We start from the raw sequence: 18,329 nt of genomic DNA on the forward strand, positions 1-18,329 counted from the left end.
GAGGCATTGTCCCTTCAAATTGGGATAACAGATTGAACTCATGACCACCATAGATAGCCCCCGGCTTTTGCAGAGTTACTCAAAGTCAGCTGGCTTGTCCTAACAGATGGAATGTAAGTAATTCTGCATTAAAGTCAACTTTTTCTAGATATTAGGGTAAACCTTTTTACATGGGAATCATTTAGGCTTAAGCTGCAAAAGGGTAGCATGGCTCTTTCTTAATCCTTGATGAGAAAAAATAGCCTTCCAACCCTAATTTGAATATTTCCAAATTAGATTAATCATAGCAATACTACATGGACACATTAAGTCCAATGAGAGAAAACACTACAGAGATTCAGAGAGGGATTTTGCCTTTTTTTTTTCTTTTTTTGGAGGGGGAAGGGGCCACACTGGAGTTTGAACTCAAGGTTAGGAAGGCACTCTACCCCTGGAGCCACACCTCCATCCCTTGCCGTCCTAATAAGAATGGAAAAAGTAAGGCTGGCACTGATGGCTCATACTTGTAACTCTAGCTACTCGGGAGGTCAAGATCAAGGGTTCAACGCCAGCGAGGGAGAGGGGAAGCTCTTGAGATCCCATCATAACCAAGGGTTGGGCACATTAGCGTACGTCTGTCATCTCAGCCAGCCAGGGAAGCACAAATAAGAGGATCATGGTCCAGGCTGGCCAAATAAGGCAAGACCCTATCAAGAAGAACCAAAGCAAAAAGGTCTGAGGGCATGGCTCAAGTGGTAGAGTACCTGACTAGCAATCCTGAGGCCCTGAATTCAACCCCTAATACCACCTTGAAAGAATGAAAGAAAAGAAGGAAGGAAGGAAGGGGAAAGAAAGAGAAAAAGTAAGACAATTGTGGAAAGCTAAACTGTGCTTGTCCTCTGGACATGTGGGCTTTCTGAGACATTGAGCCATGCCTCACATCCCAGCTCCAGAACAACCATCTATTGGAGGGAGGGAGCTGTAAGGAATGTTGGGGGAGGGGATGATGTCTCTAGAAAGGGGGAGATTTTCAGGAATATAAGACACCATTCCCAGGATCCTAGGTAATTACCAGGCCAAAGATTAACACTCCATCCTCTTGCTTATGACCAAGAGATTTTCTCCTGACTTGCCACAGAGTCGCATTCAAAATCTAGGGGTTGATTTGGCTTCCAGGCATAAATAACAGACCAGACTGAGTTCCTAGTAGAAGAGACCAAAATTGTTTCTGAAGTCATTATAGCAACTAAGCATTCATTTGGTAGACAGAGTATCTGAATAGAGCTTTAGAAAAATCCTTAATGCTGTTGCTAGGGCTGTGTGTGTTTGTGTGTGTGTGTGTGTGTGTGTGTGTGTGTGTGTGTGTGTGTGTATGGTTATTCATATGTGCTCTCGAGCAAGGCCTTTCTAACATAATCAGCACCCTGATTAGGTCACTGGACACTTCTTTTCAGGGAGAAACATAAAAAATTACTCCATATGTGGCTTTCTAGGAAATTCACATTGTGTGTTTCATTAGTTGTATAAAGCTTAACACTGAATGGAGCCAGGTACACCCATATGTGGCTACACAGGAGAACACTGGAATCTTCCTCCTGTGACTAAATCTCTTGGTGTCCTAAGTTCCATGTCTGGTAACTACTTTCTCAGACAAAATCAGAGCCTTAGGCTCAGCAGACCAGGCTGAATCTGGAGCTTTCTTAAGCTGCCCCTTCACTCCTGTGGGGAACTTGTAAGAAATGGCACAGGTAAAGGGAATGTGGCTGCCACCTGTCTGCCTTTGATCCCAGGCAGCTGTGGGAGTAAGGGGCTGTCTGGCCTCAGAGAGCTGTAGTTACAGATTGCTGGATAAGCTCTTTGATGCCAAATGATAATTCTTCCCCTGCCATTGACACAGCGCACAACTAACTGGTTGCCTTTTTGTCCCCTTGCTTCCCCCTGAGTGACAGTCAGTTCCGATTCAGTATTATTTGCCATGAAGCTTATTGTTCCCTTACGCCGTTCCGAATGGTCCTCCCAGATATAATAGGCTAAACACACATTGAAGTCATGGCATCCTTTTACTACACGCACAAAGCTTAAGATTTCAAGCCTTCCTGAGGCTGCAGTCTCAAGAATACACCTAGATCCTAGCCGAGCTGTTTCCCTCTTTCCTTCTCGCCCATGCCTCATTTGCTCTTCTATTTTGCATGAAGAGTAGCTTAGTGATCATGGACTTTGGCTCTTGCCTGTAGTGATCCTGTTCGCATTTTATTCTTTGCACAGAATAGGAAGGAGGCTTGCTTGCTTTGCGCAGAGGCTGAGCTACAGGAGAAAGCAGAGCCAATGTGATTTATTGAATGAAAGCACTGGACAATTACCAACAACTTGTTCCTCTGCTGCCTGGAACAACATAGGCTGGTAAGTCAAATTTATTGTTATCTTTCTTTGTGTGAATGTGGGGATTTCTTAGTCATTGATGATTTTTTCAATGTGTTTGTGTTGCTTTGCTTAAATGATATTTTTTTGAAATCTGCATCTTCTAAAGTTAACTGCAGGCGGTCCATGAAGAATGCAACCAAGCACACATACACAGTGGTCTGCAATCGCACATGTACATGTAGAATGAAAAAGCGGGGGTGGAGAAGCCCTATTTCTGATAATTGGGCATTTTCTTTGCAGCAAGCTTAGTGACATTAAGTGTTTGCATAACTGATTAGCATTAGCTGTGAAAAAATAAGTTGCTGTTTTGTTGTATAAAATCAATTTCCAGTCGGGATCCAACAGGTCCAAAATACCTGTTGGGTCAGGTAGACAGTTCCCATCATGCTGATAATCCCAAATACAAACCCAGGCACACTGTTGTGTTTAGTGCAGTTTGCAGGTTGGGCATGCAGAGTATAATGCCAGCACTCTCTCCATCCTGGGTGAGCTTGCCATAAATAACAGCATGGGCACATCATGGTGGTGGTGAAAGGGACACACTGGACACTCGTTCAAACTTTTGCTTCATCCTACTGCTACCTTTGCATCTATGTTCCTAAGTCTTTTCCTTATTCCATTAAATGCATGGTTGGTAAGGTGCACTGGATTCAAAGTGTGCTGTTTTAAGTGTTCTGTTACCTGCACTGGTTGGTGGCCTGGCTGAGACCATAGGAAAGACCATTAATAATCAAGGATGAGTTTGCTTCTGTGCTGGGTTCCAAAAATTCCTATACTCACTTGACTTCTTCATTTCCTAAGTAAGATGTCAGCTGATCTCAGCAGAAAGGGGAAGTGAATAGAGAAAGATATTGTGTTTCCTACCCTCCCTTGATCAGCCTCCTCAGTCTTGTTTGCCTGGCTACCACAAGGCTTTATGCAATATTAATCCATCTCTCCTGAGTTCAGAGTCCACATAAATGTCATAGAGATTTTAATGTCTTTGATGCTCTCTCTCTTCCATATATCACTGGTTTTTCAGATGAAGCTGTGGCCTTGAGTGCTGACAAAGATGGATGATGTTAGAACAGTGAGCAGCATGATTCTCTAAATAAAAACCAAAGTCAGGAAATCTGAGAGATGGGTGAAGTTTTGCCTAGTAGAAAAAAGATCCCTAGGCCACTCAATCAGAGTCATTCTCCCAAGTCATTTGGAGAGCATCATTTTACAAATGATGGCATTCTAACAGGAAGGAGAGAGAAAATTGCCTACTGGTGAGACAACCATGTTTCAAATGAGGTTTCAGGACAGTAGGGCACTTTTTCTGGTTCCCAGACTAAATTTGTGTGGTTGGAAAATTCCCTTAGCCTCTCTGGATCTCTGTCCCTCCATTCCTTCCATTTCTGATTGTTTCAAAGAAGACATGCTAAGCTCAATTAATGTATTCATGGACACTACTTTAATCTCTTTTATTAGAGGTGCATTAGGTAATCAGTCCTTGTTCATGCACTTTAGTGACTCCAGTGACTCTTCATCAGAAACTCATGGAGGAGAGTTTGTGTGGGGATACAGACTACTCAGAAGGAAGCACAGTCACACTCATGGCATAAGAAGGGGATAACAGAGTTGAAAAGTAGAATTTAAGAAACACTCAAATCCCCGGGTCATGTAAATAATTGGGATTTTTTTCAATATTTATCAGTAATAATTCATTTTCTATGCTTATGATTCCAAGATCATAAAGACCTTGTATGTCTTGAAACAAACACAGAAGTATGTTGGGAGGGGAGTTCAAATGTAGGTAGAATGTATGTGTTGAGTTTATGGCAACTTTAAGTTGCTCAAGTTACCACCACACATGGAATTCCCAGCTATAAATGAACTATAATGTACTATAATATAAATATACTATGGTGAGTTCTAGAAGGCTCATTGCACCCCAAAACTGTCTCACCTCTAGGATTAAGGGACCTGCAATTTTTTCATTAGAGATTCAGTTAAGTATTGCTGCTTTAATAAAATATACACATTCTCAGAGGGACTAAGAAATTAAGCCACTATGATAAGTGAATATATTAAATTTTTTCTACCTCAAGGACACCCCAATGGATGTTGAATTATTACTAAATTAATTATTCTGCTATTTACTTCATATCTACCTACAAGAATTTCCTTTATAATTATTATTTTTTCACTCTTGATCAGAAAAGTAAACAGTATTTAGGGCAAACCATTGTCTTCTTTTTATGGAATTCTTGGATTAAATAATACCATCTAGATTTTTTTAAAGGCCCCTAAAAGTCACATGTGAACACCAAACTCATTTATCTTTCTCCTTTAAAACTCATGTTCTCTCCTGTATTCCCTTTTAAGAAAATTATTGGTAAAATCATCATGCACCCAGACAACCAACCAGGCTCACAAGTTTGCTGATCCCTTTAGCTCCTCCATCCAATCACTAACCAGGTTTGTTCCATCTTACTTTCTTCATCTTTTGAGTCTGTCCAGCCCTCTGCATTCCTGTTGCCATAGCTGTAGTTGAAGTCACCAGCTCTCACAAGATTTTTTTTTTTAAAGTGACTCTACTTGGTTGTCCCTTGCCACTCACTGTTCCCACACCCTTTCAAACAATCCTCTGGTTGCTACCAGAGTAATTCTGTAAAAACACAAAACTAAACTTCTTTAAACATGTATTTTTTTATTTTTAATTAGCACATAATTATATGTATTTATGGGATATGGTGTGACATTTCAGTGCATGTATATAATGTGCAACAATCAGATCATGGTAATCATATATCCATCATTTAAAGGTCTCTGGTGTTCCTGCTGTGCACAAGTTAAAGTCTATGCTCCTTACTGTGGTATAAGAGGCCCTGAATGGGTTTGGCCCTGCTACCTCTCCAGGTTTCTTTCCCAAGGTACTGGCACAGTTGAAATATACCACTGTGCTTGTCAGCACTCAGAGGATTTCCATTCCATTCCATTCCCCCAGCACTGACCTACCAGCCATGCCATGACCTTTCTCATCTCTATATACTATCCTGAGCTGCTATATCTGGAATGACCTTCTCTATCTTCACTAGGTAATTCCTTATTCATACTCAAAAGCATTTATAAGCATCACCTTCTCTGACCCATTTCTTGACGCTTCTCCCATGACCACCTCCTGCCACACACAAAGTCAAACACTCACCCCTCTGAGCTACTTCTATTTTTTAGGCCCTTTCAGAGAAGTGTTCAAAGATTAAGAACTCAGATAGAGCCCATATTGGTCTTTGATTAAATCCCAGATCTGTCCTTCAATTGTGCCTCAATTTCTTACTAAATAAAATGGATGTAATAATAGTCCTTCCTTCCAGGGACTATTATGAAGTTGAACTATGTAAAAGCATTGCAACAGACTGACTGCCTATGTTCTCTCAAAATCAATAGGCTGAAATCCTACCCCTCAGGTTGATGGGATTAGGAGGTAAGGCCTTGGGCAGGTGATAAGGTCAGAGTCCTCATGACTGGGATTAGTGCCTTTATAAAAGAGATCCCAGAGTGCTAGCTAGTCCCTCCCACCATGTGAGGACATAACAAGAAGGCCTTCTCTGTGAACCAGAAAGCAGCTTTCACCAGACATTGAGTCTTCAGTCACCTTGACCTTGACTTTCCCAGCCTCCAGAACTCTGAGAAATAAATTCCTGTTGTTTATAAGCTATGCAGCTTATGTTTGTTATAGAAGCCCAAATGAACTAATATAAGCATTATTCTATTATGCTCATGGAAAGTGTTATAAAAGTTTGAGCTATCATCATGATTTCATATTATTTAATACCTGCATATTTGTATTCCTTTCTAACCTGAGCTCCTTGGGTTCAGGTAAGGTAATCAACACATTTTAAATTGTTTGGGACTTTCCCAAGCTTAGCATTGATATTCCTGAATCCTGGGAACCCCTTTGATCCCAGTCAAACTGAGTCAGTTGATAACTTTGAGACCCTGACTTATTTAGTTGTGAATTCCCAGCATCTCTCATAGGATACACAGGTTACAAAGTAGATCATCCACAAGCATTTGTTGAAGCACAGAATCAATATTATTTTTCCCCCCTCTTCCTCATGGGCATATGTTTTAAAGCTTCAAAAATTAGTATTCTTTGTACCATGGAGTCAACTGACCTTTCAAAATGTGTATGTGTGTGTGTTTGTGTGTGTGTATAAAAGAACTAGATAGGCTGATTCTATTCTGTAACATGTCATCAGTATAATAGAACTGGCCAACCCTTAGCAATCAAAGGCACACCTGTCATGTTAACAGTGGGTAGAGAACGGCAGGGGTCAAACGTTCTTTTCTATCTAGTGACAGGCAGACTGAAGTCTGAAGGTGCCCTAATTCACATCACAGCCTGAAGAACAGTATTTCTCCAGTCAGAAATGTTCCCTTCACTGAATGTATCTGTCTATCCAGTTGTCAAGAATGACTAGAACTCCTATTTCTAATATGCTATGTCTTACAACTGCTTCTCATGCAAACTGGCTCAGCTCTTTTTTTCATAGTACAAATACACTTAGAAATTCCCACAACCAAGAGCCAATGAAACATGGACTCTGGATGTGCCAGACCTCATAATGAGGTCATGAAATTTGTCTTTCAAGATCAAGACATAGGAAGAAGAAGCTGACTGGCAGCCAGATCCAGTTACCCTAGAAATAATAGCAGAGTGTTAAGAGCATGGGCTTTGGAGTCAGAATTCAAATCTTGCTGCTCCATTCATTGGTTGTAAAGTCTTGAACAAGTTACCTAGCCTCTTTGGGCCTCAGTTTCCTTATTTATAAAATAAGGATATAATAATAATAGGACTCATATCAGTATGCTATTATATTTTATTTTAGCCCATGAAAACAAAACTTGATTGAAATGGTCTATTATATATTAAGGAGGCACAACCTTAGCGCATTAATGATGAAGGCAAAAGGGAAATGAGTCAAGAAATGAGGAAAAACTAATGAAGATGGTTTGTAACTAAAAATAAGAACTTCACAAGAAAACACATTTGTTATCTGCTTGTACCTAATGGCTTCTAGGAAGCCCTAAGGACAGTCTATAGGGAAGAAATGGAAAGAAATTATCTGCTGCCACTCTCCTGTCTCTCAGCATTAGCCAGTCTCTCAAGACAGCCACAGTGGAGCTGGACTCTCCATGGGTCTCACTGGGTTAGGGCTGCTGCAGCTACTGTCACAGCAAACATGATGAAGGCCATGCCAGAACTTGCTCCCCACCTGAAATCAAGAGATAAGATGGTGGTGGAAGTCAAGGCTCTCTGAAAAAGCAGCAAAGCCCAGGGAACAGGTGGTTGTAAAGTAAATCTGGGGAGGTTTTGCTCCCAAGTTTTCATTGCACAGGTTATTTCATATATTTTATTGTATTTATGCCTAACTAGATTTTGTAGATTAATTAGATTATTCTATATAAACTTTCATATCATCAGCAAATGAAAATGATCTCATTTCTCACTTCTTTCATATGCATACATTTTTATATAATGTATGTATATGCCTTTTTTTTTTTCTTTCCCTAATTCACTAACTAAGATGCCCAGTACAATTGATAAGGTGAGTGGACATCTCTGCCTTTTTACTGATTCTAGAAGGAAGCACTTTATCTTTAATCATTAAGTATGATACAGGCTAAAGGTTTTTGCAGATCATTAAGTTGAGGAAGTTCCCTTACATTCCTGAAAGTTTTTGTTTGTTTTTTTTTTTGGCGGTGTTACTGTAGTTTTGAACTCAGGGCCGCACACTTGCCAGGCAAGTGCTTTTATAGATTGAGCCACTCCATCAGTCCATTTTTGTGATGGGTTTTTTTCAAAATGGATTTTTTTCATATAAATTTCATTTACATGAAATTCTAGAAGATGAAATCCAATCTATAGTATCAAAGAGTAGATCAGAGGGGACCAAGGGAGTTCATTCATGGGAGAGAGAGAAAGGTTGCAAAGAAACATAAAGAAACTTTTGAGGATGATGGATGTGTTCATTACCTTGATGTGGCAATGATTTCACAGATGTACATTTATGTCAAAGCTTATCAAACTGTACCTTTAAAGCACAAGTAATTATTGCACATCAATTATACTTCAAAAGGGCTATTATGATAATGCTAATACTCATTGAGAATGTACTTGAGGTAGTTTACTAAATAATTTATATGCATATTATCATTTACTCTGAAACCCTCTTTAGATTATTACATATTATTAAGATTAGGAATCATGTTAATGATAGGAATATTGAAATTTAGGCAAACTAATTAATTTGTTTGAGATCATACAGTTAAAAAGTAGAAAAGTCTAAGCCTAAAAATAGATCACCCTTGTAGCAAGGGCCAACTTTTAATACTGTACTTATAACCATCATGATTATCTTGGGGTTAAAGAATGGAATAAAGTGCCATGATAGACATCAACCTGTTGGAGTTGTTAAAGAAATTAGCTAACTAGGAATGCTCTAAAAGAATGCTATCCAAGACTTAACACACCAAAGAAAGTTTCACTGTTCAGTCTCCTCCTAGGAGTCTTATCTATCTATTTTGCACATCAGGTATTCCATTCAACATTTGAGATTTTTTTCAGTTCAATTTAATGACACAGAAAGTAGTGTTGCTATCATTTTCAAGGCATTCTTGAATATCCTATAGGGATTACATAATGTATTAGTCAGAATCCTGTCAAGGATTATATGACACATTCAAACAGTAACCAAGGGGAGGTTAATAATAGCAGCATTTGCAAAGGAGTGGATAGTTTTAAGGAAACCAGTAAGGAACAGTAAAACCTGAAGGGACAAAAATCTCTGTAATATAGAGAAAACAGCTATAAGAAAGGGAACATTTGGCAAAATTTCTACCAACTCACTCTCCAATTTCTGATTACTGTTTCCCATTGGCCGGACAATATTAAGTCCATGAACAAAGAATATCCTTGCACTTATTTAGATTTTCTTTAATTTATTTCAATAATGTTTTATGGTTTTTAGAAAATTAGTTTTTAGACTTACTTTGTTAAATGTATTCCTAAGTATTTTCAACATTTATGCTATTGTAAATGGAATTGTTTTCTTAATGTCATTTACTTTTAGTTCAGAAAGGAGAAAAAAGACTTAAACAAAAGATGTGATTATACTATCTTTTATATTTGAACTGTTTTATATTTACCTATGTAGTTTCCTTTCCAAAGCTCTTTCTTTATGTGGACTTGAATTATTGTCCAGTGTTCTTTCATTTCAGTCTGAAGGACTCCCCTTGGTATACATTATAAAGAAGGTCTAATACCAAATTATCTGTTTTTGTTTATCTGGCAATATTTTAATCTCTTCTTCACTATTGAAGTGTGGTTCAGGGAGGACAGAAGAAAATCTTATTGGAAAGTCTTTTTCTTTCATCAGTTTGAATGTGTCATCCTACTTCTTCTGGCCCATATGGTTTCTGGTGAAAGATTAACTGTTAATATTTCTGAGAATCATTTGTATGTGATATGTGTTTTCGCAATTCTCTATTTCTGGTTTTTGACATTTTATGATATATGTAAGTATGGATTTTGTTTAGTTTATCCTACTTAATGTTCATTAAGCTTTATGGATGTGTAGTTTAATGTTTTCATTCAAAATCGGAAAGTTTTCTTCTATTATTTCCTCACATTATCTTTTCTGTACCCCTCTCACACACACCTTTTTTGTCTGTTATTCCTGTCATGTATATGTTAATACACTTGACATTGTCCCACAGATTTCTGAAACTTCATTTTTATTTATTTTTATTTACTCTCCTCAGAATAGTTAATCTCAATTGATCTATCATCAAAGTTTGCTAATTCTTTCTTCTGTCTGTTCAAATATGCTTCTCTAGTGAATTTTTCATTTCAGTTGTTAAACTTTTCGACTCCAGAATTTCTATTTGTCTGTTTTATAATTTCTACCTCTTTAATAATGTTCGCAATTTAGTGAAACAGCATTCTCATTTCTTTTATTTCTTTAGACATGACTTCCTTTAACTCTTTGAACAAATTTTAAATAGTTAAAGTTTTTGTGCAATTAGCTCAAAATTTGTGCTTCCTTGGGGGCAATTTCTACTGGCTATTTTATTTTCTGTGTTTGAGACATAATTTTTGCTTCTTTATATGTCTCACACTTTTTTGATGAAAACTAGGCATCTTAGTAATGTAATATGGCAACTCTGAAAGTTGGATTATTCTCCTCCAGTGTTTGTTGCTGTTGTTTAGTGATTTTTCAGAACTAAATCTGTTACGTGTTGCCCCTGAAGCCTTTGCTTGGTTAACTTAATGGTCAGATAATTATTGAATAGATGTTTCCTTAAATGCATAGACTCAACAAGTCTCCATATTGTGAGGGCACAGCTTCAACAGTCAGCTAGGCAGTTGAAAACTCTGCCTTAATCTTCATTTCCTGCTTGCATAGAGGCTCAAAGTCAGAGATGAGAGATTAGGATCATTTCTGTTTGTTTTTTAAACCATGTTCCAAGTCCTGGCATACATGTGTTCTACTAGATTTCCAAGAATATCTCAGAGCTTTTCAAAGTCCTTTATGGACATCTCATCCCCCAATGTTTCAACGATTTAAACAATTGTTAAACAATTGCTGATGTTTGTTCTTAACAAATCCCCCAGAGGAAAAGGCCATTTGTTCTTCTTGGTAGACTCCAAGTCAGATTAAATAACAACAAGCCTTGTGAAAAGGGTCTTCCATGGAATGACCAGACAGGTCAAGTAATGACAATTCTATGAAAATGGAGTTTTTAAGGACTATAAAACCCATCAGCCCTCAGTGGCTAACAGGGTACTATTTTTACCAGGAATGTGGACTATTGATTTTCAAGGCTAACACAGAGCTGGAGAAGATGGGAACAGAACAAAATAAGATGTCACAAAGCTTAACATTGTTACTGAATTCAGCCTTTTTTCTTAAATAAACACTTCCTGGATAGCTATGAGCCTTTGTTTAATTTCCAGGACTCTGAAAAAGTTAATTCTGACATTTGCTAGTGTTCTTACTTTTTTATGGAGAAAAGGATTTTTGGATATTCTTTCTTTGCTGTTCCCACTAATGCCCTATTCCTTTATTTTTAATCTTTATGTGAAATGTTTATTTAGGTATACCACTTGTAAATGACTTTTCAAAAGTTCCAATTGGAGAACTTTTGTGTTTTATTAGGAAAAGTAAAATTTTTAGTGTATTATATTTACAAATGCATTCATTATTAACCCTATTTCTTTTCTTTACATATTTTATTCATTATGTTTTTTATTTTAAAATTATTTTTAGATTTATCTTTATTCTAGCTTCCCTTACTATAGTCTAAAGTTCTACTCCCATTTCTATTTTACCATAAATACCATAAAGTTATCATACTTACTATTATTGCCTATTTACCTATGATTAAATAAACTCAGAGAATTTAAATAAGGTATCCAAAGTCACATAGGTTGTAGGTAACAATATCAGGATTCAAGCTTGGGTCCACGAAATTCCAGAGCCAAAGCTATAATGATTCTCAAAACTTTGCCCATTTCCATAGGGTGATAAATTAAAAGCATAGTTAGTTAGGAAAGACATTCCTGTTTATAATAATAGACAACAGTAAATTGTCTTGACCGCTATGTCTTATCTGACAAATTTCAAATATAAAGGAGAAAAAGAAAATATAATGATAGATGAAAGTTAGAAGAGTGGAAACATGCTAAAGAATAGCCTGGAAGAAAGGGACAGCTGGGTGTGTCTGAGAAGGAAGTCAAAGAGAGAGAGAGAAAGTCAACCTATTTTGACAGAAGGGAACAGATGGGAGATGAGCAGAGACAAAAGGAACCATGTGGGTAGGTGTCATCAGTTAGAGGGCAAGAAGCCGGAATTTGATCAATCGACAAGAATTTATTTACTAGACTCCTGGGCATTGTGGGAGATACAAAAGAATGTAGAGTTATTTTGGGAACAATAATGATGCAGATAAGACAGATGGCTTGAACTGGAGCATTACTGCTGAAGGAAAAGACTAGAGACAGAAGGCAGAAAGAAAGAGGTTAAGGCAATCCCCATGTGAGCCAGCTTGCATATGAATCTGGAACTTTTATAAACGCAGAAAGAATTAAATTAGAGAAATCACTGTACTTGCTGTTGAATCAAAGGTAAAGAATTTGTAGATGGAAAAAAATGGACAAATAGTCTTCCCTTTCCATTTCTGCTTTTATGAAAATTAGGGATTACTAATAACTTATTAAAATATACCCACCCATGCATACCTGGTATAGACAATGCCTTGAATCATCTTTCCAAATGTAAGCATGTCTACTTAGAAAAGCCTGGGTAGGGCCTGCTGGGCACAACTAAGACTGACCAGGTGTGACCACCTTGAGAGGAACTTGGATGTCTTTCTCTTTTGGAGGAGTTGCAAGCAAGATTCAAAAGGTACCTAAGGACAGTTAACAATGTGTTAAAGCAAAATTAAATCAAAGCATTGAGTTGAGAACCATGATGAGGCAATAGACTTTCCAGGCATTCCTCTGGTGTATTGTAAGTCCTGTATTCTCATATGTACATACATTTATTCTAAAGTACTTGCTGAGTACCTTCTATAACAAAAACATTATGTACTATGAATCTTCTTTTAGTCTAGGCTCTTTGCATGCATTATGACATCACATTTTTACAATAGTATGTAGATGCCATTATTATTCCCATTTCATAAGGGAGAAAAATGAGACAGAGAGGTTAATTAACTTGACCAAGTCTGTATAGTCAGTAGGTGAAAAAATGGGAATTTGTGTCCTAATCTGTGTTATATTTCTGTTACCTTGAGGCTGGCACATTTTAGGCCCTGAGAATATATAACAATTTGGAAGTCCTTGTTCTTGAGGAGCATACAGAATAACTGAGAGACAGAAAACCAAACAAACAATTGTAACACAATCATATATTTGCCACAAAGGCATATGCTAAGTGAATGAATAAAGAAACATACAAATTTATCTGGGGGTGTAAGCATGGATATTAAAGATCAATAATCACTTCCAAGGTGATGGCAGCAAAGACCCAGTAATACACACAAAGACCCAGAGGTAGGAAAACTTTGAACTACCTAATAAAAACTCCATGGAGGTGAGAAAGACTGAAATATCACATGTAGAAATACAGTAGGAGATGAGATAAGCACTTGACTATGAGGCTAAAGAATTTAGATTCTATCTCACAGGAATTGGAGGAGAATCATTGAACTCAGTTCTGTGATAAATCTGTTCAATAAAAGAGATTCTACATAATCTCATATTAAAAGGTCTAGAAGGTTTTAAAAACTCAAGATCTGGAGATGACATAAAGGTCACAGCTAAGTAACAATGGCAGCCTTACTCTACTCCATTCAGAATATGGGAGATTATAGGAAAGAGAGGCATGCTGCAGAGAGCTCTGGACCAGTGTGTCAAAGGCTTCAGAAGAGGTGAATATACCTCGCTCATGAGGGTCTGGGCCAGTTATACCATTCATGAATTTATTCAACCAACACACATAACACATGCCAGGCAGCCAAGCCTTGGTAGCATCCATATTTCAATAACAATACACAAAATAATGGTGGATTGCTTTTAAGATGGCATGGCTGATGTCCTGGAAACTGATTTCAGTTATGACATGGGGACCCATTAGAGATTTTGGGAATAAGTCAAGTTACTACTTGGAGAATGCCAAACAACACCTGGAGTGAGCAGGGATGGTACTATGGATGTAAATACAAATCCCCTGAGCTTCTGCATGCTGGGGTAGCTAATCAAGTGAACACAATGAATTGTTGAATTTGACTGCTACCTCAAGAGAAGGGGGTTATGCAGGGAACAACCATACTTTCTTATCCACCCAGTAGAGACCAGCACTAAGAGAAAAAAAGAAGAAAACTCCCAATTTCCTAATATACATAAGAATAACCAAACATATCTTTAGGTTACAGAATTGAGACACTTCCTCAATTGGGTAAGAGACCAGACTTTGAGTAGAGGTTCATATCATATATATGTTTGTATGTAAATGAATGTTTTATATATAGTAAATGAAGGCTGTCATTTCATTCCTGCCACCAATTAGCTCTGTGGCCATAAGCAAGCTGCTTCCTTTCCCTGGGTTTTAGCTTTCTCATCTAAAACATGATGGAACTGGGGCTGATGATCTCTGAAGTCCCTTCCAACCTGAATATTGTGTATTATAGATGGTCCCTGGAGATGATAAAATTCTTTGTCAATGTATAATTCTGTTGTGCAAGTGATACATCCAATTTTCTTCTTCTTAGGAATTGCCGTGTGAAAATGACCCAACAAATGCAGAATTTACATCTTTCTCAGTCAAAAAAACACAGTGCCCCCTCATCTCCCAATGCTGCCAAACGCCTGTATAGGAATCTCTCAGAGAAGCTGAAGGGCAGCCACTCTTCATTTGATGAAGCCTATTTTAGAACCAGAACTGATCGACTGAGTCTCAGAAAGACCTCGGTGGTAACAAACTCTTTCTATTCTTGTATCAGTCCAATTTGTTCAGTTTTGTTTTGTTTTAAGGAGAGTCTAAGATGATCCATATTTATTCCCAAGACTAGTGCTTTTTACAATTTTATGAGTATTTTCTATTTTTATAAGTAGAATCTAGTAAGGAAAGAGCTATGCATATCTATGATGTTAGACAAAGTTTGAGTAACTGTGAGATTTTACCTTTCTTTCTAGTAATATCCTTTCCTTTTTTCTTTTACTATTAGCCCAAAGAAACTAACCTCAAAAAAACCTCAGTTTAATAAATATGAAATCTCAGATTAAAGAGGCTTTCTGAGAGCTCTAATGCCCACTTAAATAACAGCATTATCTACTGGTTTCTAGTGTATAGTACACATGATTTCGAAGACATTCAAAATAGAATCCAAGGAAAGAATACATAAATCCATATTTGTTACATATTGACTTGGGCAAAAAAGAAGAAAAGAGAAGGAAAAAGACTAGAAAAAGAAACTATATAGAGAATGAGAAGAGAAACACATATACCTAAACCTTAAATAAATATAGTACCTGAAATTTATCATTACATTTATCTTTGAATTCCCAGGCAGTCCAAACAGAAAAGGAATATAATTGGTTATAGCTGATAACTGAAGGTACCTCAGTACATCAGGAGAAATGAACATTTTCCTGTTGCTAAGTCATCTGACCTGTATAGATGTCACAGTAAATTAGGTAATAGCAAAAGCCATAAAGAGTACATTAAAGATGTTCTCATCTAGTAGTTTTCTATACTGACCTTCCATGAAAGCTGAGGGCATAATATTCACAGGCTCAGTAAGGGTATTTTTGCAGGAGGTAATGGGTTCAATTGGTTTGTGCTTACAACAGAAGTTAGTCTTGGCCTTTGCCAATAGAAGCAGATAGAAGAGTTTGCCAACAGAAGCATGGAGAAAAAAATAACTCAAGAGGGACAGTAAATATGGAACATGAGAAATTAGAAATATGGAGAATCAAAAACAAATACACACAGTGGACAGAACAACATATAACTCTGAATTCATTTGTTTTCTCATACATCTTCTCATTTCAAACTCATCTCCTGAGAGGGCTTGGCTATGGTTAAGTTGTGGCCTGCACATCAGAGGCCCGGCAGTTTAGCAAATTGGAACAAAACACTTTTCCATTCAGTGGATCGTCTTGCAGCAAAGAGAACTACATACCAAAATAGCCTGTCCTTTGGGTCCCCATTGTCAAAATAAGAATTTGCATAATTACTTCATATTTTACTCAAGTTCCCATTATGTGGTATGTGCTCAGGCTAAAGCCAACCAGCGGTCTTAGATAATGTGAATCCATTTTTGATGAGACTAAAAATAAAACCTGCCTGCCTAATATTTGGTCACTGAAGAGCTTCCACATGCTGATGAGATGACCCCAGTGCTAGACCAATGATATTTCAACATTTCTAAAGACTAAGTGACTCTTGGGGAAGATAGCAGATAGATGTGTTGGCCTTCTCCCATGAACTACAGAAAAATGTATTAGTGAGAATTTCAGAGCTCTTCGTTTATTACTAATCCTTTGATAGGACTTTTCAGAAGAATCTTATTTTCATAGTTATTTTTTCTATATGTAATTTGTATTTCATAAACATTAATTTCTGGTCCTCTTAGGCCCCCCTAAAATTAGCTGCTCAGCCACTGAAATCCTCCCAGGACAGTGCCACTTTCTGGCTCAGAAATGCCAGGTGTTCAGTGGTTGGGGCTCTTGTTCAAGAAAATGAGATTTGAGCACTAAGTGGCCTAGGAATATGGGCATTAGCCCACAGACAGAGTGGAACGAGCATAGATCTGTTAATAAGGTCATAACATGCAATGCACATGTTTTGGGAAGATTACACTTGCAACAGCGTGGAGCCTGGGCTGGAGGAGATGATGACTAGCAGATCACTGCCATGATCCTGAGAAGGAATCAAAACACTGAGAGAGGGAGAGCAAGGAGAAAGGGTGAGAGAAATACAGAAAGTGTACTCTCACTACCAGGTTATCATAATAAAACTATCTGTGCTAATGTTATCTATGCCAGCATTTCCCCAACTGTGTTCTGCAGAATGCTATTCCAGTAGTGGTTAAAGTGAAATCAAATAAAACACATTCGCATGATTAAAGACCCTGAAAGATCCTACAGTAAATAATGGAGGAGCTTAGTTTAATCCAATGCTTACAGTATTTATTTGACCACATGCTACTTTCTTCATAAGAACATCTTTTAATGACCGATCAAACACTGTTCCTTCTCTAGAAGACTTGTTGGAGAAGAGTCGACTTTTGTGCTCACTGATAGACTTGCCGGTGCTGGTACAGTAAAATCAGTGATTTTAAATGTATTATCTATTCAATGGCCATCATAAAGGATGGATTGAAGTGTTTTAATTTAGTGGCATTGGGAGAAATTGGAATTGTAAAATTATCCATTCATAAACGGTCACCCAGTCTCTGAAGCAATCTCTAAAATTCAAAATAGCTACATCACAAAGAGTTGGTGGTCCGTGATGTGCTAATCTGCTTTCACTCTTTCCCTCCAGAATTTCCAGGGCAATGAAGCCATGTTTGAAGCAGTTGAGCAGCAGGACATGGATGCTGTACAACTCCTCCTTTATCAGTACACCCCAGAAGAGCTAGATCTCAACACGCCTAACAGCGAGGGGCTGACGCCCCTGGATATTGCCATCATGACCAACAATGTGCCCATTGCTAGGATTCTTCTCAGGACAGGGGCCCGAGAAAGTCCACACTGTAAGTAAACTTGAGCCGAAAAGCACACAATATTAAAGCAAGGTCTCTGCTTTCTGCCACTGAAATAACCATGGCTGACCTTCACTCTATGTGTTCTCATGGACTTGCATGCAAAGAGCAATTGTGATTTTCAGTCTAAGTACCAACTGCATTCTAATTTGAATATACTGAGTGTATTGGAAAAGGACCCCCAAAGAACTTCCTCCTAAGAATTTTTCCCCAAGATTTCAAATATCATTTAAAGTATCATTTGTGTGATACTCCAAATGATGACACTGAATAGAAGGCATACATAAAAAAAGAATGAGTATGTGTGTGATTATATCTCTGTCGGTGTGGTGGCTTCACTCACTCAACAAACACTGAGTGCAGAACACTGCTTTAGGTGGGAGGAATACACTGGTGAACAAGACAAATTCCCTACTTTCATAGAATTTACATACTAGTGGAGAAGACTTTCAATAGGCAAGGAAAGAAATAATGTACAATGTAAATACAAATAGTGATAAGTGCTGTGAAGAAAATAAACAAGTGAGTGGCTAGAGACTGATGGGAAAGGGACTATTTTAAATAAGGTCCTAATGATACAAAGGAATGAACCATGAGAAGATGTGGGCTCAAATTCTGGGCAAAGT

General features: G+C 37.7%; 1 protein-coding gene across 1 annotated transcript in view; it reads left to right on the top strand.

The window, feature by feature from the left end:
* The window catches only part of Ankfn1 (ankyrin repeat and fibronectin type III domain containing 1), a 418,857-nt gene that overhangs the window by 230,955 nt on the left and 169,573 nt on the right, over nucleotides 1-18,329 (top strand). The window contains exons 3-5 of the mRNA XM_074046108.1: nucleotides 2,245-2,379; nucleotides 14,707-14,908; nucleotides 17,484-17,694. Of these exons, the coding sequence (XP_073902209.1) occupies nucleotides 14,723-14,908; nucleotides 17,484-17,694 (397 nt within the window). The 5' untranslated portion in view covers nucleotides 2,245-2,379; nucleotides 14,707-14,722. The remainder of the gene's footprint in view (nucleotides 1-2,244; nucleotides 2,380-14,706; nucleotides 14,909-17,483; nucleotides 17,695-18,329) is intronic.

The sequence above is a fragment of the Castor canadensis genome, chromosome 11, assembly GCF_047511655.1.
Source record: "Castor canadensis chromosome 11, mCasCan1.hap1v2, whole genome shotgun sequence".
Classification (NCBI taxonomy): Eukaryota; Metazoa; Chordata; class Mammalia; order Rodentia; family Castoridae; genus Castor; species Castor canadensis.